Source organism: Martes martes (genome assembly GCF_963455335.1).
Source record: "Martes martes genome assembly, chromosome: 5".
NCBI classification, from domain to species: Eukaryota; Metazoa; Chordata; class Mammalia; order Carnivora; family Mustelidae; genus Martes; species Martes martes.
Genome location: NC_137892.1, coordinates 41,956,931 through 41,984,586, shown reverse-complemented (window position 1 = coordinate 41,984,586; position 27,656 = coordinate 41,956,931). Strand labels below are relative to the sequence as shown.

At 39.6% G+C, this 27,656-nt stretch overlaps 1 protein-coding gene across 8 annotated transcripts in view; it reads left to right on the top strand.

The window, feature by feature from the left end:
• Positions 1-24,622, top strand: part of PAM (peptidylglycine alpha-amidating monooxygenase) — a 273,139-nt gene extending 248,517 nt beyond the window's left edge. For 2 of the 8 annotated variants that reach the window (XM_080803740.1, XM_080803742.1), the window contains 9 exons: positions 1,891-1,963; positions 3,299-3,509; positions 3,931-4,131; positions 6,478-6,593; positions 11,548-11,647; positions 13,919-13,972; positions 19,206-19,409; positions 22,337-22,390; positions 23,484-24,616. In XM_080803740.1, the coding sequence (XP_080659866.1) occupies positions 1,891-1,963; positions 3,299-3,509; positions 3,931-4,131; positions 6,478-6,593; positions 11,548-11,647; positions 13,919-13,972; positions 19,206-19,409; positions 22,337-22,390; positions 23,484-23,665 (1,195 nt within the window). In that variant the 3' untranslated portion in view covers positions 23,666-24,616. Of the gene's footprint in view, positions 1-1,890; positions 1,964-3,298; positions 3,510-3,930; positions 4,132-6,477; positions 6,594-11,547; positions 11,648-13,918; positions 13,973-19,205; positions 19,410-22,333; positions 22,391-23,483 lie in introns of all 8 variants that reach the window. The other 6 variants (XM_080803745.1, XM_080803741.1, XM_080803739.1 and 3 more) reach the window with 5 other exon arrangements.
• The last annotated feature ends 3,034 nt before the right edge of the window (positions 24,623-27,656 follow it).

Sequence of the window (27,656 nt, the reverse complement as noted above, 5' to 3'; positions counted from 1 at the left end):
GCAGCTTACGAAAGCAGGAGACTAATTGGGCCATCTCATCTTCCATTTTCTAAGTAGGTGGTTCCAAACCCTGACTGAAATTAGAATCACCTGGGAAGCTTCAAAAACCCAGATTGAGATTTAGGCTGGGACGGGGCCCAGGCATCAAAACCTACTTACTTTTAAAGCTCCCAGGTGATTCTAACCGGTACTCAAACTTCATAGCGCCATTGACACACAATGGTTAATGAAGTGAGTTCCCAGTCAGCTTAGATCTGAAGATTAAAAAAAATTTTTTTCACCGTAAAAGTCATATAACCAAAATCAACATTAAGAAAAAAAAGTCTTCTTTCTTCCCATCTCAAAGTGAAAACTCAACAAATATCATTTTTTAGCTTCCTTAGCATGCATAGGTAATTTGGCTTTGAAAGACTTACTATTTGGTCTTATTCCTAGATAACATTTGGCAACCAAAAAAAAAAAAAAAAAAATGGCTGATATTCATGGTCATTGAAGGGAAGGGGCACCTGCTTACAGAGTGTCCTCAACCATTTTAACCTGGCAGCTTCAGGAACGATACCCGGCTCCATCTGTCTAGGCACAGGAAATGCCAGGGAGCCATCCATTCTGAGCGCAGCTGCTTACGAGGATGGAAATAATTAGATTTTTTTTTATAGGATTCTAAGATGGCAGGTCAGGGGCCAAATTCTCATAGCGGCTCTACCACGTAGTGGGTTTGAGCCTGTCTCCTTGGTGCCGTTCTCATGAATCAGAAGCCTTCTCTTTCCAGAAAGGAATCAGAGGGAGACAGAGCGAGAGCTGCCAAAGGAACCTGGCCGGCAGTGGGGTGTTCCGTGTTGAAAGCGAATCATAACCCCCACATCCAGTCACCAAAACACAGATCTAGTTCATTAGTCAAGCTCAGGGTGTTACATTCTTGGCTCATGAAAAAAAAAAAAAAAAATCTGTGGTGTCCCCACCATGGTTAAGGCTGGAAGCTGACAAACAGCTTGTGGTTTGTCCGATGTCATTTGGCTACAACCACATTAAGATATTGCCCATGTGTTTCTTAATTCTAAGTTCCTTAAGCCTGTGAGCTTCTGCCTACACTAGTTTATAGTTAGTTCTCTTACCCTGATCATCCCAATTGATTTGTTAGAGTAAACTTCTGTATGGAGTATCGGCTCACACCTTCCCTTTGCTTAGACGAGCATTTCTGTTGGAAGGGGTTTCCTTTGGGTTTTACTGTCTTGAGGAGACACCCTTAAAGCTTTGGAGTCCGATTTTTAATATTTCCCATTAACACAGCCTACATTACCTTGAAGTATATTTAAACTACCCAAACTATATAAATCCATGTATGTTTCTCTAGACAGTTTGCTTTATACAATTTCTAAATTGTTAATATTTATGATCTTTGAACTCATTCTTAAATTGATGTTATTTGTGTTGTTTAATATACCATTTTTGTGACAAATATTTGTCATTGATTGTAGGCTTCATTTATAGCTTTTTCAAAGATTAAATAAATATCATTTAAGATATGTCAAAAGGAGGGGTGGGGGGAGGGGTAATGGGTGATGGATATTAAGGAAGACACGTGATGTGATGAGCCCTGGGTGTTACACGCAACTCATGAATTACTGAACTCTCCATCTGAAACTAATGATGTACGTATATTGGCTAATTGAATTTAAATAAAAAAATGTGCTTAAAAAAGATATATCAAAAGGAGTTTTCTATTACAACAGGTATTTTCATTTAATTTATGTTGGGCTTTAGTAATGCAGTTACACATTTATCAATTCATAAATTTATATTATCTTTACAGATAAATTAGCAAAAAAAAAATCTTCTCACGTATGCTTTGGGAGTAATTATGTAATTAAGACCATTGTTTTTATTTTGCAGGTTTTATTTGCCCCATGGCTTGAGTGTAGATAAAGATGGAAATTACTGGGTCACAGACGTGGCTCTGCATCAGGTAACCTTCCATTTGGCAGTGATTCAAATCGAACTTAATGGAGTTACGCTTCTGAACGGCTCTAGAGCTGTCTGGGTCTTTTTCTGCCACCCAGTAAGTTGGTTACAAGAACATGGAATTGCCACATCTGAAATTTTTCTCTTAGAACGCAGGAGAAGCTAATATGTAAATAATTCAGTCGCCCTCCTATGTTGAGCCGGCAGGAAACTGCGGGCCAGATGCGAGGCTTCACCGTAACAATCGTGTGGGCCCTCCCACCCTCCTCGGCTCTCCACATGTGTTTTTCTTTTCTGGGTTCCCACGTCCTAGTTCTGTTTTATCATTTGTGTTTTTTTCACTATGTTGTTGTTGTTTTCCCTGAAACCACTTTAATCTTCTGTAAATCCAGGCAAGATCTTTAGGTACAGCCATGTTTATATATAAAACATTACATTTTTGTTGTTTTTAAGAGAAGTTCTTTTTTTTTTCTTTTTTTTTTTAAGATTTTATTTATTTATTTGACAGAGATCACAAGTAGGCAGAGAGGCAGGCCGAGAGAGAGGAGGAAGCACGCTCCCTGCTGAGCAGAGAGCCCGATGCGGGACTCGATCCCAGGACCCTGGGATCATGACCTGAGCCGAAAGCAGAGGCTTTAACCCACTGAGCCACCCAGGTTCCCTCTAAGAGAAGTTCTATTTCTCTCAAAAGATGAGCTTTAATATCCATTTTATGAATAGGTGGCAAAGAAGTATGAAAACTAGCAGTGAAAAAAAACCTGGAACTCAGAAGATATAGGAGTCTTCAAATATCATCTCAGTAAACACTTATTGTTGTGTATTGAAGAGCATCGTACTATTAGCCAAAGAGAAACCAAAAAAAAAAAAAAAAAAAAAAAAAAATTGTGATGTAGGGGGCGCCTGGGAGGCTCAGTTGGTTAAGCAACTGCCTTTGGCTCAGTTCATGATCCTGGAGTCCTGGAATCAAGTCCCGCATCGGGCTCAGTCTGCTTCTCCCTCTGACCCTCCCCCTTCTCATGCTCTCTCTCTCTCTCAAATAAATAAATAAAATCTTCAAAGAAAAAAAAAGTGTGACTGGGTGGAACAGGACATCCATTCACCACTAATTACCTGGATGACCTTGAGCAGATCACTTAATCACTAAGGGCCTCACTTAAAGAATGGGGGCATCAGACCAGATGATTTTTAGAGTCCCATCCAGTTCTACAGAGTATCTTCTTATAAATAAATCTCTGGGAGCTTACACTCGAAGTGCCCGTGAAAGTGGCCTAAGTCAGGCAAGGGTGTACCCATAATAACCATGCAAAGCAGGTAAAACTTTTGTTCCTTGTTTAAAAAGGTGTTCAAACTGGATCCAAATAGTGAAGGCAGCCCGCTGTTAGTCCTGGGGAGGAGCATGCAACCAGGCAGTGACCAGAATCACTTTTGTCAACCCACCGATGTGGCTGTAGACCCAGACACTGGAACCATCTACGTATCAGACGGTTACTGCAACAGTCGGATTGTGCAGTTTTCACCAACTGGAGAGTTCATCACACAGTGGGGAGAAGGTACTCAATCAGACCCTTGATCTCTAATTGTTATTCTTCGCCAGTAACACTAGGAACTAGTGACTGGTCACCCCTCACCTTCTTTCTGATGGGATTGTCCCCTGCAGTGGGGAAAGCAGGGGTATGCATCTGGCTGGCAATTTTCGTACACACACACACACACACACACACACGGAGTTTTGTGAGAGGAAGAAAGAATGCTGCAACCCAAAAACTTTGTCCAAATAGGGAGAAAATCCATAACGGGTTTGTGGGTAAGAGATATTATAGAATAAATGTATAAACTGCTTTACCTTATTTTTCCCTGGATCCCAGATATTTAACGGTTTACTACTGTAGATTCGGAAAATTAGAAAACTTTAAAGTCAGACTTTGGGTGATGTTACATATTGTGTGTCTGAGGTTTTTCTTTGTTCTGTAGAGTCTTCCAGGAACAATCCGAAACCCGGCCAGTTCAGTGTTCCTCACAGCTTGGCTCTTATACCTCATCTGGGCCAGTTATGCGTGGCAGACAGGGAAAATGGTCGAATCCAGTGTTTTAAAACTGACACCAAAGAATTTGTGCGAGAGATTAAGCATGCATCATTTGGAAGAAATGTATTTGCAATTTCGTATATACCAGGTACTTGATCTTTATTTTTTGTTTTTTCCCATGCTGTTCTCTATCCTTACAAATTATTTGTCCTATCTTAATATGCTCCTCTTATGAATTTTTTTTCTTATTAAGGGATAGAAGATGCTTTAAAGATCAGATCTTAAACTGTTTTAAAACTGTGACTTGCAGATCATTTTCAACTCATGTGACCTTGTTCTTTTTACAGAAGTAAGAAAGCACTTGTAATGTATTCAAAAATTGTTCCTAAATATTGATTTTCATTTTTCCTTAATTTGGATCATTTGCTCTGGTTATTAAATGATTAATATTATTTCTTCACACATCATCAACAGATGGTATGTGGTAAAAGTCAGTACAGTATTCAAAATACTTGTGCTTCATATTTTTTAAAAAAGCAGTGGCCAAGTTTTTTTTTTTTTTTTTAAGGTAAATATGTAAAGTAAGTGAGGCTTATATTTAAATGCCAAGAGAAATGACCAATAAAATCTGGAATTTTTTTTCTCCTTTTCAAACTAGATTTTCTTGATTTGGAGAAAATCAGAAAAATAATATAAATTTATAACATAAGCTCCAGTTGATTCATATTACAAAATAACTTACATAAGAATTTCTTTAAATCATGAATACCTAATAACTAAAAATATATTTCTAAAAGGTACATATAACTTTTATAATATATTTCATAAATATATGTGTACCTCTATGAAAGTAGCATTGACTATTGGTAGTCCTCCCTATTATATTTACATTTCTTATATTATTAAAGTTGCATAGTCTGCTATCTTCCCAAACAGCCCCCAGTGTATTTAGGAAATGGAGTAAAGAGACTCAGGTGACCAGATATGGAGCAAGTTTGGCTTCCACTAGGAACAAGTAATAAAATAATAAAAGACTCTCACTAATGTCAGTGAAAAAGGAATTCTCATGTTAGTTTTTACTTCATATGTAAAGAATAAGTTTGGCAAGACCATTCATTTAATAAAGAGGGTGATCAAATTCATAGTGAATAAAAATAAGTCAAATATGAGGAGAAAAACATTAAGAGAGAATATGAGAGAAAATCTGGTTAAAATCAGAATCTAGGGGCACCTGGGTGGCTCAGTGGGTTAAGCCTCTGCCTTCGGCTCAGGTCACGATCTCAGGGTCCTGGGATCGAGCCCCGCATCCAGCTCTCTGCTCAGAGGGGAGCCTGCTTCCTCCTCTCTGTCTGCCTGCCTCTCTGCCTATTTGTGATCTCTGTCTGTCAAATAAATAAATAAAATCTTTAAAAAATAAAATCAAAATCTAAGCAAAGACACGTGTATTATAATTAGAATTCCCTCTATAATATTGTAGAGTAGTAATTAATGCTGATAGTGTTGGTTTTTTTCTTAGTATGATATGCTAAAGAAGCTTTTCCTGAAATCATTTAAAAAAGGATAGAAAGATCTTTGACAACACTTTAGTGTGATGTTTATTTTATTGCATTTTAAGTCTTTAAAATACAATATTCAGTCATGTGAAGTGTTTATTTAACCCAAACATCACAGTTTCTATTATTTTGTATAAACACTACTATAATAGGAGATATAATTTTACTACAAAAAGTATTGATAGAATTAATATTAAAAAGACGATTTAATTTTTTGATTAGAAAAAATAGTCTTGGATAACCTGAAATATGCATCTCACATTTTCAAATTTCAATTGTTCAAAATCAGATTATTCGGTTCCTGCGGTAACTTCACTTGCTGCCTTTGTGTATTTTTCTCTGATTCTCTTTGTAATGATAGCATATTGTACTTATTTTTTTTTAAAGATTTTATTTATTTATTTGACAGAGAGAGATCACAAGTAGGCAGAGAGGCAGGCAGAGATAGAGAGGGAAGCAGGCTCCCTGCTGAGCAGAGAGCCCGATGCGGGGCTCAATCCCAGGACCCTGAGATCATGACCTGAGCCGAAGGCAGCGGCTTAACCCACTGAGCCACCCAGGCGCCCCATGTACTTATTTTTTGGAAGATCTGATATCCCACAATGACTGACTTAAAGGTTATCACTAGGATGTTTGTAATATCTGTATGTCTCTGTATCTGTATCACTATCTGTGTATTCCTGATTTCTACTGGCTTCCTAAGTGGAAAAGGCCTAACAGTTCCTGGTTTTCCTGTTATAAGGAACCTTAACTAACCTGTTTGCCCCTGTTCTTATTATTCAAGACAAATTTGCTTAGTGTTTTATTTTCTACTTTTGTTTTCAATTATAGGGTCTAGGCTGACCACGCAAAGTTAATTGTTCGTGTAATGTATACGCATGTATTTGAAGGCCAGTCTTCGCCATACCTTAAAGAAAGATTAACTGGATGTATTGTCACAGGTTTGCTCTTTGCCGTGAATGGGAAGCCTTTCTTTGGAGACCAAGAACCTGTCCAGGGATTTGTGATGAACTTTTCCAGTGGGGAAATCATAGATGTCTTCAAGCCAGTGCGCAAGGTACTCACATACACTGCCTAGGTGTCAGTTATCCTAAGAATTAACTAAAATATGAATCTTGGCATTCAATTTGTACTTGAATGATTTCTAAAAACTTTAAGGAGATGTGATAACTTTCTTAGCTACGTTTTTAGGAGATTCCTATGACTATGTTTTATTTAGAATAAATATCCTTGTCTGTTCTTAGGTCAGTTTCTTCAGATGCAAAGTACCACTGTATGCGTTTCTAAGGTTCTTAGTAGACTTTACACACCAGAGCAGGTTGGAATTCACTGTAGTTTGAATATTTAAAAAAAAAAAAAAAAGTCTTCTGCTTTCATCCAAGTAGGGAGGATACCACAGTATGTTCAGTTGTACTTTTGTAGCTCTCTTAGCTCCAAAAAAGATCTTGTTTGCTTTTTGTACGCTGTTACCACATTGAGCAACAAGACTTGAAAATAGCAGTTTCTGGAATTAAAAATTTAAGTCCTAAAGGCTTAGTTTAGGACAGAGACTAAAAGTTAGTTTTAACTTCACAAATGCTTTACTGCTGGTTATTCTAATAGTGCTTTTTGCAAATACTCTGGTTCACTATGCCCATCGCTCTTCTGTCTCTTTAGTGTATTTTCCTTGCAATATGGCTGCCAGAATGGTCAGAATGTTCACATCTCCTGCCTGCATGCACTTGTGGCAGATCATTTTTAGGAATCCAGCCTGCTACAATGATGCAAATAAGAGTTATTTTTCAAAACATGTCAAGATGTACTGGCTTTTCTTGGATCAAAGTGCAACTATCATGAAGCACTAGACAAACTCTATCTCCATAGTCATAACTCTGACAATATGCTTTAAAATGCCAAGTTTGCTAGATTTTTTTTAAAAACTTCAAAATGCCTTAATATTTGAGAAATTTGTCCGTTAGAATACTGACAGCTAGGCTGGGATTGATCTACTCAGTGTCAGGCACCACGCTAGATACTGAGGGTATGATGGTGAACAGAACGGGACAGAGCCTACACAGCCTCTCTCAAATGGAGTTTTAGCAAAAGTTATAGGATCTGAACTGAACCAAACTGAATCTGAACAAGAATTGCAGTACAAATTCCCCCTTTTTTTGGTAGGTTTCTATTCATACACAATAAATAGGACTTTTCACTCTATTTCACCGAAAAGCAGTGAGGAAAGAAATTTATTACGTTGATAATATCTGTTTTACTTCAGTAGTGTTTCAGATCTTTATTGATTATCCGATTTTCATTGTTTTGCCCCTTTGAGTTAACTTCCACGTATCTATTGATACAATGACAGATTTAACTTTCATGTCTTCGCTTTGTATTAGTGCGGTGTTTGCCTTGGTTTTTCTTTTAATGACAATATACTGTGTCAACCAGGACATTAACTTTTAATTCAAATATGCATCAAGAAAGCATAACTGTGTGCTAGTAAGAAGCTAAATTCTAAATGAGCCTTATGAACCACCATGAATGAAAACCTCAGAAGGCATTATACCTAAACATTAGCATTCACCAGACATTCAACAATGAATAAGTCATAATATGTAAGTCAGTACAGCCTACTTATAAAGAGAGCCTAACTACAAGGTGAATTTGCTTTTCCTTTCAATACATAAGACTTGGTAGTCCACCAAAATAAAGAAATTTGTTTTGTGTTGACTCAGTAAACAAAAATCAGTCTATGAATCTCTCAGAATTGCCATTTAATTACATTATCATCACAGAGCTTAAATTGGGGTGAAGGAAATCATATGGTGTATTACTCCTGTGTAAGAAGAGATTCTACCTTCAAATCAAAAGTCAAGTTTTACATAATGTGTCTGCGCCTCTCTGTGTGCCTGTCTACCACTTACTTCCCTGGGTACTTTAGTTCTCCCTCTTCTATTAACATTCTTCAGAAAAGTTTATGCCTGAACATATGAGCTCCATTTTTATGTCTATGCAGGGAGGCTGAGACAATAGGATGATAAAGAAGATGGTTCTCATTCTCTCAGATGGTATCAAAAATGTATGAGGGCAAAAGATACATAGTTACCTCCCACTTTCTTCTCCCCATAATCACAAGAAAGGCTGTGGTCCCTAACAACTGCTTGCATACACATCCTTCACATCCTGGCTTTTTTTTCTTTTTTTTTTTTTTCTTTCTTTTGCAAGGTAGCTCATAGGGAAGGGAATGATCCCTGCCACTCCATCCCAAAAAGAAAAGAAAAAGAAAAAAAAAAAAACAGTAAGCCCAGATTTATGTTGTTTCTCCAGCCTTAACAATGGAGATTAAAATTTATAATATTTGACAGTATTCAATCTCAAAGTTTCATATAAACCCAATTATTTATCCAAAGCTAAAGGGTAAGAGCACAGCTGGATTTTACTCAGGTCTGTAGACCATAAAATGTGTAACCTTTTAATCCCCTGAGGGGCACATTGGTATACCAAGGGATATGTTAAACTACGACATAACTTGGTGCAACTTCTTAGAGAACTATGTGACTTAATGTAAAATGTAAACATTATTTAATGTTAAAGCAACATAGTTATGATACCGAGAACACAAATCCCCTATGAATTTTTTTTAAGATTTTATTTATTTATTGAATACAGAGAGAAAGAGATCACAAGTAGGCAGAGCAGCAGGCAGAGAAGGAGGGGGAAGCAGGCTCCCCACTGAGCAGAAAGCCTGATGTGGGGCTCGATCCCAGGACCCTGAGATCATGACCTGAGCCGAAGGCAGAGGCTTAACCAACCGAGCCACCCAGACCTCCCCTCCTATGAATTTTTAAGATGAAGTATAAGATTTTGAGAGTGAGTTGCCCTGGGCTGTGTCACCAGGTGCCCCAGGAGGATGCTGTCATTCTTCTTTCTCTTGTCAGTTTGACTTTGTTAGGGAGGGGTACCTAAACAAAAGAGAAAAGAAACCTCAGAAGAGTTTACAAAGCCTGGATTGGAAGATCTTTAAATTCATTCAACTTTGAGATCCTCATGCTTAATCCTGAAGCTTGCAGTGTGATTTTCTGTTTCAAATGACACAAAGGAGTAGAAAAGTTCATTAAAAAGATTACAGTTGAATGCTTCTGATTGCAGTGGGAATAGGGGTCCCAAAGTCCTATCCACTATCCTCCTCCTGAGCCCCCTAATGGCCACAGAGTACTTCCAACAGAACCCTGAGCTCCCTAGATCTGTCTGAGAACCACAGGTAGAGGTTTATTGTTATTGTAGCCTTGCATTGATGACATGTTGTGATTTATTTAAAGCAAAATCTTTGGCCAACAAATAATTCACACATTTCTCCCCTCACCTTGTTCTATTATATTATTTTTCCTATCAGGAAATATGAAGCACTTTACAAGCATATGTTTTGCAAATGGGTTTCTAAGAACATATTTTGGTACAGAAGAGGAACTTCCTGTAATTTGCAAGCCTGTTGCCACCTATTAGCTGAGCCCAAAATAAAGATGAGCATTTAATGACTGGCTTGTGAGAGCAACAAGGCAACATTTTGATTTCTGGCTTTCTGTTCTCACGCACATTTGTCACAGCTCATTTGGTAGTATGAAGGAATGAGCCTCCTTGGTGTAGCTGTCTCATTTTTCTTTTCTTTCTTCTTTTTTTTTTTAAAGATTTTATTTATTTATTTGACAGAGAGAGAGAGATCACAAGTAGGCAGAGAGGCAGGCAGAGAGAGAGAGGGAAGCAGGCCCCCCATTGAGCAGGGAGCCCGATGCGGGGCTCAATCCCAGGACCCTGAGATCATTACCCGAGCCGAAGGCAGAGGCCCAACCCACTGAGCCACCCAGACGCCCCTCATTTTTCTTTTCAATGTGACAAACTGTTGATGACTTTCAAAGAACAGTATCTCCACAGTGGGTATCCTGCCCCACCTAACGGGAGCTAAGAATGGTAGTTTGCCTCATGAGTGCCCTTTGTACTCAGCACACCAGAGTGGACAGGTGCTACCTCACAAGACCAGAGTCCAGATGTGCTCCTGTTCATACACACTGGTCATATTTTTGAGAACTGTATACTCAGACAGGCCTACCAGCCTCAACGGTGAAAAAAATCATCCATGTCCTGCCAACGGATGGCCACCTGGCACCTTTGAAAGCTTCACGTGCCAGACAGAAATGGCAGCAGCACAACATTTTAAGGCTGCTCTTCCAAGAACTAGTTTGGTGGCCTCGAGAAAGTCACAGAAAGTTCTCCCCTCTGATGCCCTAATGACTGAGATGGTGGTGATTTGAAATGGAAGAATGTCATGAAGAAAGACCTATTGAAACACTGAATATCTAAAATAGGTAAAAAAGTAAAGAAAAGAAAAAGCCCAAGATGTACTTGGTGGTAACACTCAATTTGTTTCCTTTTGCTGACTGAAACCACTGCAAGCACTGGGTGTCAGAGAAAAGAATCCCTACGGCTGCTACATGTCTCCGGTATGCACTTCAGAAATAGTCCGAATGCCCGAATCTTTGAAGTGACTCTTCTCATCAGAAATGTATAAATAGTTTTTCAGGAAGCATGTGATACTTGATGGGAATAATAACAAAAATTAATGCTCCACCTTTTTTTTTTTAACTTGTGTAGATTAAAACAGGCAAATGTGATAGTGATTAAAAGAAAAAAGAAACATGAAGGCAAAAATACAAATAAATAGGTAGCTAATGGAACACCGAGGAAACAAAACTGGAAAACAGTAATTTCATAAACGTTCACTTTTAAAAGACTTGAAAGTCAGTGCTGAGGGTCCCTTCGCATTTTCCAATGGATAGAATTACCCATCATGGAATCGATGCCCAATGAGTGAGTGAATGTCTCTTCCTGGCCTAGAGGGGCCTGGATAGAATTATAGTTTGTTTGGTTTGTTTAACAGGCTTATTGTTTTATTGTGTGCTTTGCTTTGTTTTCCCACCTTTTCCCAAAGAATTCAAGGAGAGGCTTACCCCCTTCATATGTGCTTCTTCTCTCGGCAGCACTTCGACATGCCTCACGATATTGCTGCATCTGGAGACGGGACCGTGTACGTTGGAGATGCTCACACCAACACCGTCTGGAAGTTCACCTTGACTGAAAGTATGGTGTTGACAATATTCCTGTCCTTATCTTCCCTCAGCCTTTTTTTTTTTTTTTTTACGATTTTATTTATTTATTTGACAGATCACAAAGTAGGCAGAGAGGCAGGCAGAGAGAGAGGAGGAAGCAGGCTCCCTGCTGAGCAGAGAGCCCGATGCGGGGCTCGATCCCAGGACCCTGAGATCATGACCTGAGCCGAAGGCAGAGGCTTAACCCACTGAGCCACCGAGGTGCCCCTTCCCTCAGCTTTATTGCCTCAGAGCATGTGAAAAAAATATTTGCATTTCCTTCTCTTTTTTCTGATAGGAGTGGGAAATCAAAATATAATTGACAGTTGTTAAAAGACCTGTTTGGTTTTATTTCAGGGATTAAATTAATTTTCAAAAAGTAGAGAGAAACAGCTTCCCCTCCCCCTGCCACCTGGCAGTTATCCCCTTGTTTCCACAGATACTCCACAGGAAATTCTTGATGCCTGGAGTAATGTCTGTTATGTTGAAAGCCAGCATTAATTCCAACTTAGTTCTAGAGGGAGATGATGGCTTTGGCAAAGCAGAAGGGCTGACTGGCTTCCAGGCTGGTATCACTTCCCGTGTGGCTCTTCAGCTCTGAGTGGCTGCTGAGCATCGAGGAGGGCCAGCCTCGGTGTCAGACACCGATTACCCGAAGCAGGAAGCACTCTGCGTTTTCCCTTTAGACTGCAGCTTGTTCAAAATACCAAACTGTTATTTCATGTAACTCAGAAGTATGTCTGGGGACAGAAGAGCATCTCTCTTGGGACCAAGCCAGCTAGTTTGGGGATTTTCTAATTGCAATTTGGACATTATTTTTAATTCTTGCAAAAGTATACTAACCTAGCCTCTGATATCATACTAAAAAACATAGGCTTTCTAGATTCAACCATAATGAATGCTTAATGGGCCACAAAACCCAAAGTCCGGAGATGCTTTTAAAATATGGCAGAGTCGAACCATAGGAGAAGATGGAATTAAGGAAAGGAATGGTAAATCTGAGGTATCAGGAGCGGCAGCAGGCAATTTTAGATAAAGAAATAATAAGGGCATGTGGAATTGAGGATGATAAATACTAATTATAACAAGGGAAAGTAAAGTTACAGCAAAGAAAAAAATGTAAGTTATAACAAAGAAAAGTAAAATCAGGAGTCCAAAAACTTTAATCAGATATCACGCAGACCTTAGAGCCCAAGTAAATTTGGTAACTGCGATCTTCACAATTGTCCTTTGAGTGGCTTTTGCCATTTTGTAATAAGGACCCTGTTAAGGTCAAGTGCACAGAAGTATGCGTGGCCTATTCCACTCCAGCAATAGCTTCCCGTTCCCCATGCAAGTGCAGCCTTCCCCCAACTCCCTCCTCAAAGAGGAACCAGAGGGTGTAGGCAGACAGGAAAGCAAAGAGAGGGATGGATAATTCCCAATTCCAAGACTGAGCCCAGGTTTTTAAGAATTTTAAAAAAATGACTAACTTTTAAGCTAGAAAAGACCTCAGAAATCTATACCGTACCTTCATTTCACAGGTAGCAAGAAGATACTTAAACTCACTAAGATTCTGGTCTAAGGCTGTTGAGACCACCCTCTGTGCTCTGTACTCAACAGAGATGCATATCCAAGTCCGATGGGAAGGGCTTTCATAACACACATGGCCAGACCCCACTCAAGATCTATAGAAAGAAGAGGAGTGATAATATGTGTGTATTTTGGAAAGGCGTCCCACGCTGAGAAGTGCTGCAGTATAGCATTCAACTTTGAAAGAGAAGAACCCTCTGTGTAATCCAAAATGCACCTGAATAATAAATCTGAGAAATAGTACTTCTGGAACAGTAAGACTGCCATCAGAGGCCACACGAATGTCTCATGTATTTGCATTCTAGTATTTAACTAGTCAAGTCTATTTGTGTGAGCCAGAAGACTGGTGATCAAACATGGCAGAATTAGTAACCAGCCTAGATGTCCACATGAAAACAGAACCACTTGATATTTCAGAAATAATAAACATTATCACGAACTCCACAAGGACAACCTCACTTTAAATATGAAGAGTTTAGAAATAGTTCAGTTTTCGCTAGGAGATTTTATCCAGGATTCATGGGCCTGGCACTTAATCAGTGGTTTGTCTTAAACTCTTTTGTAATATGATAATGCCTTTGATGAATTAAGGAAATATTTTCCACTGAGCAAAATTAATGTCAAAAATAAGTTTTCAAGGGTTTTTTTTTGGAGATTCTGATTTTCTTTTTCCTCTGCTGTGCTGTTACAGAAATGGAACATCGATCAGTTAAAAAGGCTGGCATTGAGGTCCAGGAAACCAAAGGTTGGTCTCTTATGACTCTGAAACCCAAGCTATTTGTGCTGAATTCTTCTATGGCTCTCACTGCACTTAAAAAATGGCCAGACTAAAAATATAATATAATCTGGTAAATCTTCCATAACTTCTACTGTGTACTGAGCCTTTAAACCTGCATGTTGCCACTGTTTTCTCTGATAAATGGAGTGGTGATAATGAGCTCAGATTCACTGATTTCAGATGATAGAAAGTGATTCTGGAACAAGTGGACCGGGGACATTCAGGGAGAAAAAAAGGAAGTCAGTCACTTTAAGAAGTACGTTAACCTCAGGCAAGCGGAAAAATACCATCCAGTATACTGGAAAAGGCCTTCCCTAATGGGCTCTAGTCTAAATGAGTGAGTTACTGAGATAGGGGCCTGAAAAGATGAGCTGCTCCCTAAGCTCCAATCTAAGTACCATTTTCCCCCAACATTTACTGAGGGCCATCTAAGTATAAGGCACTATAATGGGCTTAAGGGAAATGAAACTGGGCCTGACTTCAAGAGACTTATGACCTGTAAGGGGAGAGTGTGTGTGTGTGTGTGTGTGTACATACCTATGCATATATACAAATAAGTATAACTTTAGTATATACTGTCAGGAATGGGAAATGGAATTTAGCTACTGGTGAGCAACCACTGGCTTCCCAGTAGAACTGTTTTTTCCCTTTCCAAGGATCAGTTTATATTTGTACATGTTCTCCTATCTGCAGGGTTTTTTGACCTGGGCATGTGAAATTAAGAACTCACTAGAAGTGCTCCTAATGTTTAAGTAGCAAAGCGATTCCATTCTTAGTTGCTTTACAAATGACTCACCTACATATTCAGACCTAACCCTAGGCTTATTTGTTTTCCTTTCTCATGAATGCAGAGGGGCAAGAACCAAGAGGGAGTTTAGGGATTTTATGTAGGCAGATAAGAGAATATAGCCTGCTCAAGGTTGAAAGGGGTAAGGTAATATTATAAAATAAGTGAATAGCAATTGTTTGGCATTTGCAGAGATTCAACCCAGGTGACTCTATTAAGTGACTTTCATACCACACCCATAGCAAAGAGTACCCGATCCTCTATTTTTCTATAATTGTTACATATAGAATTATTGGTGAGTTGTTTGCTCTAGAATCAAGATATTATTGTTAGTAATCACTATCACTTATGGAGCACAAACAATGAGCTATACAAGAATTACTAAGTTAACTCGTTACACCAACCATGTGATAATTGCTATTATCCCCATTTTATGTATGAGGAAATTGAAGATCAGAATTACTATTGAGATAGTAAGTGACAAAGCCAGACTTTAAATCACCGTTTGTTTGGCACCAGAGTCTGTGCTCTTAACCACTGTTCTTATGCTACTCAGGAGAGATGAATACCACCAATTCATTTACCATAAGTTCTTCCCAGAGCTACAGATTGGGGATGGTTGAAGTTTACTCTGAGATCTCTGGGATTTCAGAGTGGCCTCAAACCATTTCTGGTTAAATAAATCCCACTTTAAAAAAAAAGAATCCTGGATTATACTGCTTGACTTGTTGAGAACAGCTCAACCACACTGACCTCTTTTTGCCTGGCCAATAATGAAGGATGAACAGGGTTCTCCCCAGGCCATTTCCTCTATCCTCATTGCACATCAGTGACTGCGTTTGGTCGGAAAACCTCCCAGCCTTGTGGAAGAACACAGGAGTTCAAATAGTAAATGTTCTTAAAGTATCTTGTTATGACAGTCCCATTTTAATAACTAGGAAGATCCAGATGCAAATGGTTTGTTCCAGCCCTCTTTGAACCCATATGACTCTCATTAAGTCTTTCTTTTTTTAAGATGATTTTCTTATTACAGAAAGGAATTAAAATCATGCTAAATCCCCAAAAGTTTGTCTTTTATCAAAATCTGGAAGCTTAACTTAAACCACTTCTTACAAAAGAGAGGGAGAAACATCCCAGAGTTAACAGCCTTATAAATTTCCAACTTTGAGTAACCTCTGATGACACTTGCCTCCACTGTGAATGGTCCCAGAACTGATGAATTATAACAGTGTTTTGGAACCAGTGTTGTGTTCACAAGGAGGTGCAGGGATAAGAGAATTTGTGATGATCAAAAACTTAGGAAAAGGATTTTCAAATAAAGTTGCTAGGGACCAACAGATATGCCAATGTCCCACCAAAATCATAGCCTTCACTCTTCCCTCCCCAAAATAAAAGATGATAATGGTGAATCAGTCTCAATAAAACAAAAAGAAACTCCCTAGTGCAGTTAGTATCTTTGGCCTTATAGAGAACACCTCATTATAGGGGAAGCACATGGCATTAAAGGAAAAAAAAGGGGGGGGAAGGGGGGAGGGAAGAGAAGAAGAAAGGAAGGAGAAAGTAATCTCATTGGTGCTATAATATAGCTATGCACTTTCCCTGTTACTTGCTAGAAGGCCATCTAAAATCTTCAGCCTTCAGTTCTGTCTGTAATGAACTGGGTAGTAATTGCTGGATTCATGTATTAAGAATGTCTCTCCTTTACTGTCTGAGTTATTCCAATTCCCACTGGTCTCTGGACTTCTCCCCCTCTCTCCAGGGGAAAGAAACAGGCCCATGCTTCTATGTGTGAGCTCACGCAAGAATACACCTAGCTTCCCTAAATTCAGTGCTTAAAGAAGGAAAAAAAAAAAAAAAACTTCCTATACATCTGCTTTTCAAAATTATATTTATTTCCAAGTATCTATAAGGATACCAGAAGAGCTTGTTTGAACATTGTTTTCAGTGGACTACAGCTGGCATCTTAGATGATAGAAAACGTCATATGAGGCACTCTCTACTTTCCAGAAGCCCCGGGTTCTAGCCAATGTTCGAGCTTCTTCACTGTTCCTTCATCAGGGATGCTCCAAAGTAAAGAATTTAATTATTAATTAAAGAATTTTTAATTAAAGAATTTCAGATAAGAGAAAAAGTGGAAGAATTTTGAATTATTAATGTTTTGAATGAAATTCCTAGAATCGTAAATAACAACTATTTGTCAGACTTTTTACTCCACTTATAAAAGTTCCTGAGAAAGAACGACAATATTGCTTTTTTTTTTTTAAGACTGGGAAATTTAAACTTTTTACCCTCTTTCTGTAAAATGTAGAGTATCTTTGAAAAATCTAAGCGTACTTCAGTGGGTTTCAAAAGTGAGAATGTCCAAGTATTTTTAGTAGATGACACTCAAAGAACCAGGAGTGTGGGAATTGAGAATTTCTAAAGGGCAGAGTGTGTACCTTAGCAAGTTCATTACCACCTTACTGCCTTCTCAGTACGCTCTCTGTGAATGCTAAAACGATTCCGTTAAGTCTATCACCTGCTTCCTAGTTCTTGTTTCCTTTTACTGGATCCCAGTCCTAGCTCTGCCTCCTAAAGGAAACTAGATATCCTCTGGTACAGACATTGTCTTTGGTGTAGGTAAACCACTAATGACAAAAATGCTGTAATTCCTCTGGTTATAGTCACCTTCCTATAGAAACAAATCCTTCTTTCAAGACAATGAGTTTTTTACTACCAAGCTACACCTTTGTTCTATTTTTTAATCCTATCCTCTATTTATTGTTACTTTCCTACAGAAGTATAGAAGGAGCTTAAATAAACCAGAATGATTTGCATGTCTCTTCCACAGTAATGAAGAAAAAGACACAGCAGTGGGTAGGGAGAGTGAGAATCAAACTTAACATTCCTCTTGGAAACAGCTCTAGACAGGTTAAATGTAAACCATCTAAATCTACAAACCAATCCCTTTCCTTCTCTCCTGCTGAAGTTTCAAGAGCCACTCCAGTGGACACAGAAGAAAAATAATGGTCTCCCCTTCACCATACTGTAGGGAAGGAAGTGAGGACTATCAAGCCATCTGTAAAATGGTGATACTAACAGTGCCTACTTATAGGCTTGGTGTAATGATTAAGTGAGAATATTGCCTGAAACAGTGCAAGTGCTCAGGAGATATCATTGAGACCATGACGGAACAACATGGAAGTAAAAACTGGGACCTGCCATTTGTGTGCATCACAAATTGTGTTTATAGTGTCTTGAGTAGTTTGAGAAATGCTTCCTGGGAGAAATGTCCAGGAAGTGGACATTTCTAATGATAAACATTAACTCAAGATTTTCTGATAGTGTTAAACCACCTATTCCTGCCACTTGGTCAGAAGCTCCCTGAGGCCATGTGATACACTCTGTATCGTAGGGCAGAAAGGCACACCGAAAAACTGAACTTCCAGAAATCTTGTGATCCTCTTGGCAAACATGTGGTTGTAACTGCTGGCCTTGGTACACTAGGGTTTTTGTACGAGTACACGTATGTGCTTCAGGAGGGCAAGAACGTCGCAAGGCTCAACCTCATTTTCAAGTCAGTAGTTATTAAAATCCCTGAAGCAGCTTATGGTATCATTGTATCAGTTCCCAAAAAGCACTTTAGGCCCAATATCTGCCCAATACTGGTCAATATCAGAGAATTGTTCTATAAACTATTTTCATCAACAAAAATATGATATACCATACATCTGTGTGCCCTCATGGCTTGCTGGGAGCTGTATAAAAGAAACTGAAAAGGTTATTTTTCCAGTTTGTAATCCTAGAGTTAATGTGTGCAACTATGCATGTGACGTACCAGTAACTCATTGAACATTAACAAGATTCAAAAACTTAAGAGTCAAGGAAAGAGACTTCTTAAGCACCTTCTCTAAGATAAGCATTTACACTCAACAGTTTTACGAAGGAGGTGTTTTTTTTATCATCACAGTTCTACAGAGGAGGTTGCGAGGGCCCAGACCATTTAAGTAACTTGCCCAAAGTTACACAGCTAGTTCTGTAGGTGAACTGGGATTTCAGTTCAGATTTATGTAACTCCCGTACGCACACCAGTTCGTTGCCCTGCGCCATGCTGCCTGTTAATTTCAACCTTGAAAAAAAAATGCAAAAGGAAGATACCTCTTTTATGGAATTCTAGCTCAAGAGCGAACAAAGGGCAGACTCCCAAGAAATCCAATTTAGAGATACAAAACCACTGAGTGGAAGGTACTAATCGCAGCAGTTCATTGTGGCCTGGTAGCTTGGTAGATTCAGATACTGAAATGTGAACCCCCACATGCATTGACCTCAACAAGTTCTTTATGAGCCGTTGTTGATTTGCCTGGGTAGGGGCGGGCGGGAGGGTTTCGGAGTCCTTGAGTAGGTTGAATATTGTGAACTCTTCTTTCCCCGAAGAATCCGAGGCAGTTGTTGAAACCAAAATGGAGAACAAACCCGCCTCCACAGAGTTGCAGAAGATGCAAGAGAAACAGAAACTGATCAAAGAGCCGGGCTTGGGAGTGCCCATTGTTCTCGTTACAACCCTTCTGGTTGTTCCCGTGGTTGTCCTGCTGGCCATTGCCTTATATATTCGGTGGAAAAAATCAAAGGCCTTTGGAGGCAAGTAAAATGAGCCCCTTGAACTTGGAACCTACCTTTGAAAGAGTGTTTGGCCTGATTATCCTCAAAGTCTTGTCGTGATTTTTTTCAGTGTTTTTTTTTTTTTTTAAGTGCTCTCTGCCTTTTTTGGTGTTATTATGTATGTTCCATATATTGTCTGCAGTTAGTCTCATAGTAGGAAAATATCTGAAGCCTCAGAAATTTGGATAGTTAAATTAAAATATAACCTTTAATACTGCCTTTTGGCAGTTGGTGTAAGCCCAGTTGATGTCTCCATATAAAACTGTGCAGATAAATAGTCAGTATAAATTAGGGTCAGGAAGGAGAAGATCCTTGGTGTTAGAAACAGGCCCACTTCTCAAAACACCTGGGTCAGGCATATGGGAGTTGTCTTTTCCCCTCCTAGTCCTGGCTTTAGCTCCTAGCTGCATGACCTTGGGCAAGTTACTTAATCTTCCCAAGCCATAGTTTCCTCACCTACAAAGTAGGAATAAAAAATCTCATGAGATTGTGTGAGGATTAAATGAAATAATAAACATAAAGCATTTATCACAGTCTCTGTCACATTGTAAGTGCTCAGTTAATACCACCAATGACTATGAGGAACAATCATTGATAATAAAGGACAGAAGTCCTAAGAAGTCATGGAGGATACCTATCTTGAACCTCAACTTTCTCCAGAAACTATTTCTATAATACACCATTTGGTAGTTTTTAAATAGGCACAAGTTACGCCATCAGCCTTCTTTTACCAAACAAGGCAGGGTCCAGTACTGGAGTCAGTATTTTACGAAGTCGTCATCATTGTATAGGACCCAGGAGCTGAATTCCTTTCGAGACATTCAGATAAACAAAGAAATAATCCAACCCAAGATTCTCACGTCTCAGGAGCAGTCTCTTGGCTGGGTCCTCAGGTCCTAAGGCAAGAGTCTACAGCTGCGTCCAGGAAGGAATCTATGGGCCAGGGTGGGAGGCAGCATTTGATCAAGAAATAGCATCTGATTCTATTTCAGGCCAAGGCGACCGTGGCAGGGATTCAGTGCCCGTGGCAAAGCCCTGACACAGAAAAGGACACAGAAACAAAAAACAGAGGAATTCATTTAATAAGTGGTGAAAGCAAATTTTTCTAGGACTGGTTTGCTCTTCATCTGCAATCGATAAAGAAATATCGATCTGCAAAAAAATACAGTTAACTCTTCAAAAAAGAACTTTTGACCCCTGTTCTGGGTATGGTACTGCAGTGAGCAGGGGGCAAAGACAAACACAGCCATGGTCTTCACAGAGTTCAATGGAAGCTTCTGAAAGCAAGAGTCTCCCATGTTTGCTTGTTTACCCATGTATCCTCAGCACAAGTAACAGTTCCTGGCTCTCAGGCTTTGATAAATGGTCGTTGGAAAAAATGACTGAATCAATAAATGGAGCTCCCAGAAGAGATGACACATAATAAACGAGGTGACATAGACGGTATAGGTAACAATAGACGGTGGTAAGTGCAGTGATAAGTACACAGAGGATCAGGAACACACAGGGCCCAGGGGCAGGTACCAGGAATGTTGGCCATCCACCCACACTGGAAGGAGTGGCTGGGGAGTCGGGAAGGCTTGGCCTCTCCTGTTTGCTGTTAAGCACACGGGACATGGCACTCCTACAGAACACTGAGTTCTCAGGAGGGTGTTGGGAAGGCAGAGACCCAGGTCACACCGTATGAAATTACCATTCCTCAATCATCTTTTATTTAGAAAAATTACGGTTTTATATGGTTCCATCTAATACATTTAATTCTAAAAGTAGGTCAGCCTCTCAACCCTCTTGCAGCATTTGCTCCGGAGAAAGCTTGTCCAACCCGTGAGAATTTTTAGTAGCCCTCGTCAAAGACCTTCCACATTTATTCAGCCCGTACTTTGCATGTCAGCTCCACAGCAGACACCGTGCTAGGCACAGGGGAGACAAAGCCAGCTAAGGACTTCCCTGCATCCTCATCGAACTTACAGCCTTACAGGCTTTCTAACAGTCTTAGCAGAGTCTTCCCTTCTTACCTGTTTCCACACTCACTCTTAACTACGTTTCCGCTGTCATCTGCTTGCTAGCTTTTTTCACGACGCTGCCTCTACTCCTGGCTAGAGACTTCACAGGAGAACCCTGAGCCTCACTTGCATGACCACAACCCTGAAGGGGGCAGCCCTTCAGGGAAGCCAGGATCAAAAGTGCAGAAATAGAGAATGAGAATGAAGTCAGCTGGAAGTCCTGGCCCACCCTCACCCCCCAGTAAAGAAGGAAAGTCCGTCCTTCATGGGGACGGGCAGTGCCATTTCACCTTTATGACTGAAAACATCCCGTGTTTCAGGTCCTTGTGTTCAGTCAAGTCTTTTATAAAAAAAAGAAATGATCTACGTGGATCCAAAGCTTTCTCAAGCAGGACGTGTTCTGTTCTTAATAGAAAGACGAAAGCCAAAGACAAACACTCCCAAGTTATAATAGTCAGAGCTTCCAAATTATTATAAATTCTTGGTAATTTAATCTTGTCCTAAGAAAAAGTGACTAATATTTATTGAGCACGTACTGTATGTGTACCAGGCACGGTTCTAAGCACTTCACTTGGAGTATCCCGTCTAAACCTGGCGGATAGGTAGGGATCATCATTAATCCCTCTTTTCTCTGAGGAGAAAACCGAGACTCAGAGAAGCAACTTACTGACACTGCACAGGCTGTGAGAGACACAGGCAGGAGTCAAACCCAGTTCTGGCCCTTAGATACTATCACAAGAATATATTGCCTTCCCCCCCCCCCCGCCCCAGAATTGCATACAGACAAGAGCCAGGCCCTGTTTTTAATTGTCTATGAATTCCTGATTTTGTTTTGAAAGTTGATCCCGTGGTTGAGGAGGGCGACTGGGACTCATTTTGAAATGTGCCATCTCTTTCTAGCAGATTCTGAACACAAACTTGAGGCAAGTTCAGGAAGCGTACTCGGAAGACTTAGAGGTATGCCTGTGACCTTTCAGAATCCTTCACATTTGGCTCAAAGTCAACAAGCTCATGGCCTTTATAGAGCAAGGAGATATTGCTTGTTTTCTCTCGAAAAATTAAACTCCTCGTGTGCAGCACAGCAACGTTAAGTGCCGAATGCAAACCGTCAACTACAACCAAAGTGTGTGGCTCTGGCCGCAGGTTTCCCAGTTTCGGTTTTTTCTGCTTTGCCTTTCTGTATCATCTAATTTTCTTCGCCTGTCTTTTATCTGGCTTCATTTGTCTTCAGGAAATGTTCTGTCACTCCTGTCAGCCTGTCGGTGCTTGTCATAGTGAAGATGACCTTTTCATATAGTCATTGAAATGAAGAGCTCCTTGAGGGATGCCAGTTCCAGAGATCCTAAAAAATGAATCTGAAGTAGTCCTACAGAAACACATATATAATCCTGAGGAGCTTTTTTATTTATTGTATTTTATTTTATTTTATTTTATTTTATTTTATTTTATTTTTTAAAGACTTTATTTATTTATTTGAGAGAGAGAGAGAAAGAGGGAAAAGCAGGCTCCCTCCTGAGCAGAGGGCTGACACAGGGCTCGATCCCAGGACCCTGGGATCATGACCCGAGCCTAAGGCAGATGCTTAACCCACTGAGCAAGCCACCCAGACACCCGTTTCTTATTTATTTTAATAAATGTGTGGAGTAGTATCTTCCTGACCCTATAAAATAAGTATCTCTCTGTCACATTATTGTTTTGTTTTGTTTTTTACTAATATCTACCCTGTGGAATTATAACTTCTAATTTATCATTTAAGAATCTATAAGAAGGAGTGCCTGGGTGGCTCTGTAGGTTAAAGCCTCTGCCTTCGGCTCAGGTCAGGATCTCAGGGTCCTGGGATCGAGCCCCTCATCGGGCTCTCTGCTCGGCGGGGAGCCTGCTTCCCCCTCTCCCTATGCTTGCCTCTCTGCCTACTTGTGATCTCTCTCTCTCTCTGTGTCAAATAAATAAATAGAATATTTAAAAAAAAAAAAAAAAAGAATCTACAAGAAGACAGAGAATCATTTGTGCAAACCTGACCTCAGTTCCATGCATTGTGTGTTTTCTTCAGGAAAGGGCGGTGGAGGCTTAAACCTTGGAAATTTCTTCGCAAGCCGGAAGGGCTACAGCCGGAAAGGGTTTGACCGCCTTAGCACCGAGGGAAGTGACCAAGAGAAAGACGAGGATGATGGAAGTGAGTCCGAAGAGGAGTACTCCGCACCTCTGCCTGCACCCTCGCTGTCTTCCTCCTGAAAACCGACCTTTGATATAGGTTCACGAGATTTTCCAAGAACGCCAGATTCCTTTCCCTTTAGCACGTTTAGGGTTTTGCGTATTTAACTGTAAACTGTACTAGTCTGTGTGGGACTGGACACATTTTATTTCCTTTGTTTTGATTGAGTTGGCTTCTGTTTCTAGTTGAGGAGTTTCCTAAAAGTTCATAACAGTGCCATTGTCCTTCTATGAACATAGACTAGAGAAACGGTCCTCTTCTCCCATCACACTCCTAATTTAATGATGGAAGGTTTGCTCATTTACATTTTCGAGACTCTTCTGTAGATGTAAATAACCCCTTTCTCTGCTTGAACACAGTATTTTCCCATAGCACTTCCATTGCCGATGTCTGTCTTTGGTGCCTTTCCTGTTCAGCATTCTCAGCCTGTGGCAGTAAAGAGAAACTTTGTGCTACATGAGGACAAAGCTGCTAAATCTCCTTCTATTTTTTTAAAATCACTAACATTATATTGCAATGAGGGAAAGAAAAAAGTCTCTATTTAAATTCATTTTTTAATTTTCTTCTTCAGTTGGTGTGTTTTTGGGATGTCTTATTTTTAGATGGTTACACTGTTAGAACACTATTTTCAGAATCTGAATGTAATTTGTGTAATAAAGTGTTTTCAGAGCATTAGCTGTCAGAGTGTATTTTGGAATTTTTGCATACTTGGAGGGTTTTGTATACAACTTTTGTAATAATTACACAAACCACAGATACAGTGAAAAATACTCAATGTCTTCAACAGAAAGAAATGTGTTGTATTGTATTAAAATGAAGATGATATTTTGTTATGTGGCTGATATAAATTAAAAGCCAGCAATCAGACTTTACATACATGTGTAAAACAAGGTTCTCTTTTAAAATTCAAAGAGGGGTTTTGCCTGTATATCAATCAGGAGGTAAATTACTTAATAAAAGGTGATCTAGCTAAGAGGAAGGCTGTGTCTCAAATTACATAAGCAAATGAGTCCGTCAGTGTAGGTTACCACTAATAGTTTTCTTTTTAAAGAATAATTTCACTCAGATTCCCAGGTGTTCATGGCATTACTCATCTTACAGTGACTACCAATTATTTATTTGCTTGTTTATTTTTTATTGACATAAAATGACATATAATTGACATTGACATTTTATTGACATATAATGTATTATTTGCTTCAGGGGTACAGGTCTGTGAATCATCCGTGTAACACAATACATAACACTCACCATAGCACATACCCTCCCCAGTGTCCATCACCCAGCCACCCTATCCCTCCCACTCTCCTCCCCTCCAGCCGCCATCAGTTTGTTTCTTGTATATATATATACATATATACTCTCCTCCCCTCCAGCAGCCATCAGTTTGTTTCTTGTATATATATATATACACACACACACACATACACACACACACGTATATATATATACGTGTATATATACATGTATATATGCGTGTGTGTGTGTGTGTGTGTGTATATACATACCACATCTTCTTTATCCTTCATCTGTTGATGGACATCTAGGCTCTTTCCATAGTTTAGCTATTGTGGACATTGCTGTTATAAACATTGGGTTGCACATGCCCCTTCAGATCACTACATTTGGATCTTTTTTTTTTTTAAGATTTTGTTTATTTATTTGACAGAGAGATCACAAGTAGGCAGAGAGGCAGGCAGAGAGAGAGAGGGAATCAGGCTCCCTGCTGAGCAGAGAGCCCAACACGGGGCTTGGTCCCAGGACCCTGAGACCATGACCCGAGCTGAAGGCAGATGCTTAACCCACTGAGCCACCCAGGTGCCCCACTACATTTGAATTTTTAGGGTAAATACCCAGTAGTGCGATTGCTGGGTCATAGGGTAGCTCTATTTTCACCTTTTTGAGGAACCTCCATACTGTTTTCCAGAGTGGCTGCACCAGCTTGCATTCCCACCAACAGTGTAAGAGGGTTCCCCTTTCTGTGTATCCTCGCCAACACCCGTAGTTGCCTGACTGGTTAATTTTAACCATTCTGACTGGTGTGAGGTGGTATCTCACTGTAGTATTTTTTTGTTTTTGTTTTTTTTAAGAAATCATTCTTTTCTTTATTTTTATTTTATTTATTTATTTATTTATTTATTTAAGAGATTTTATTTATTTGACAGAGAGACAGAGAGAAAGAGAGAGAGAGAGAGCATGAGTGGAGAAAGGTCAGTGCCGAGCAGGGAGCCCGATGTGGGGCTCAATCCTGGGACTCCAGGATCATGACCCGAGCCGAAGGCAGTTGCCCAACCAACTAAGCCACCCAGGCAGCCCCTCACTGTAGTTTTGATTCTTATTTCCCTGATGCCAAGCGATGTTGAGCACTTTTTCATGTGTCTGTTGACCATTTGGATGTCTTTGCTGTAATGTCTGTTCATGTCCTCTGCCCATTTCTTGATTAGATTATTTGTTCTGTGGGTGTTGAGTTTGAAAAGTTCTTTATAGATTTTGGATATTAGCCCTTTATCTGATATGTCGTTTGCAAATATTTTCTCCCATCTGTTGGTTGTCTTTTGGTTTTGTTGACTGTTTCCTTTTCTGTGCAGAAGCTTTTGATCTTGATGAAGTCCCAGTAGTTCACTTTTGCCCTTGCTTCCCTTGCCTTTGGTGATATTCCTAGGAAGAAGTTGCTGTGGCTGAAATTGAAGAGGTTGCTGCCTGTGCTCCCCTCAAGGAGAAGGATTTCTGTCTCACATGGAGGTCTTTCATCCATTTTGAGTCTATTTTTGTGTGTGGTGTAAGGAAATGGTCCAGTTTCATTTTTCTGCATGTGGCTGTCCAATTTTCCCAACACCATTTGTTGAAGAGACTGTCTTTTTTCCATTGAGCATTGGCATTCTTTCCTGCTTTGTCGAAGCTTAGTTGACTGTAGAGTTGAGGTTCCGTTTCTGGGCTCTCTATTCTGTTCCATTGATCTATCTGTCTGTTTTTGTGCCAGTCTTGATGTCTTGATGAATAGTGCTCTGTAACAGAGTTTGAAGTCTGGAATTGTGATGCCGCCAACTTTGGCTTTCTTTTTCAACATTCTTCTGGCTATTGGGGGTCTTTTCTGGTTCCACAGAAATTTTAGGATTATTTGTTCCATTTCTTTCAAAAAAAATTGATGGTATTTTGATAGAGATTGCATTAAATGTGTAGATTGCTTTAAGTAGCATAGACATTTTCACAATATATGTTCTTCCAATCCATGAGCATTTTCCATTTCTTTGTGTCTTCCTCAATTTCTTTCATGAGTACTTTATAGTTTTCTGAGTATAGATTCTTTGCCTCTTTGGTTAGATTTATTCCTAGGTATCTTATGGTTTGGGGTGCAATAGTAAATGGGATGGACTCTTTAATTTCTGTTTCTTCTTTCTCGCTATTGGTGTATAGCAACTGATTTCTGTGCATTGATTTTATATCCTGACACTTTACTGAGTTCCTGTATGAGTTCCAACAGTTTTGGAGTGGAGTCTTTCGGGTTTTCCACATAAAGTATCATATCATCTGCAAAGAGTGAGAGTTTGACTTCTTCTTTGTCAATCCTGATGACTTTTATTTCTTTTTGTTGTCTGATTGCTGAGGCTAGAACTTCTAGTACTATGTTGAATAGAGTGGTCAGAGTGGACATCCCTGCCATGTTCCTGACCTTAGGGAGAAAGCTCAATTTTTCCCCATTGAAAATGATATTTGCTGTGGGTTTTTTGTAGATGGCGTTGATGATATTGAGGTTTGTACCCTCTATCCTACACTGTGTAGAGTCTTGATCAAGAAAGGATGCTGTACTTTGTCAAATGCTTTTTCAGCATCTATTGAGAGTATCATATGGTTCTTGTTCTTTCTTTTATTAATGTATCACATTGATTGATTTGTGGATATTGAACCAACCTTGCAGCCCAGGAATAAATCCCACTTAGTTGTGGTGAATAATCCTTTTAATGTCCTGTTGGATCCTATTGGCTAGTATTTCGGTGAGAATTTTTGCAACTG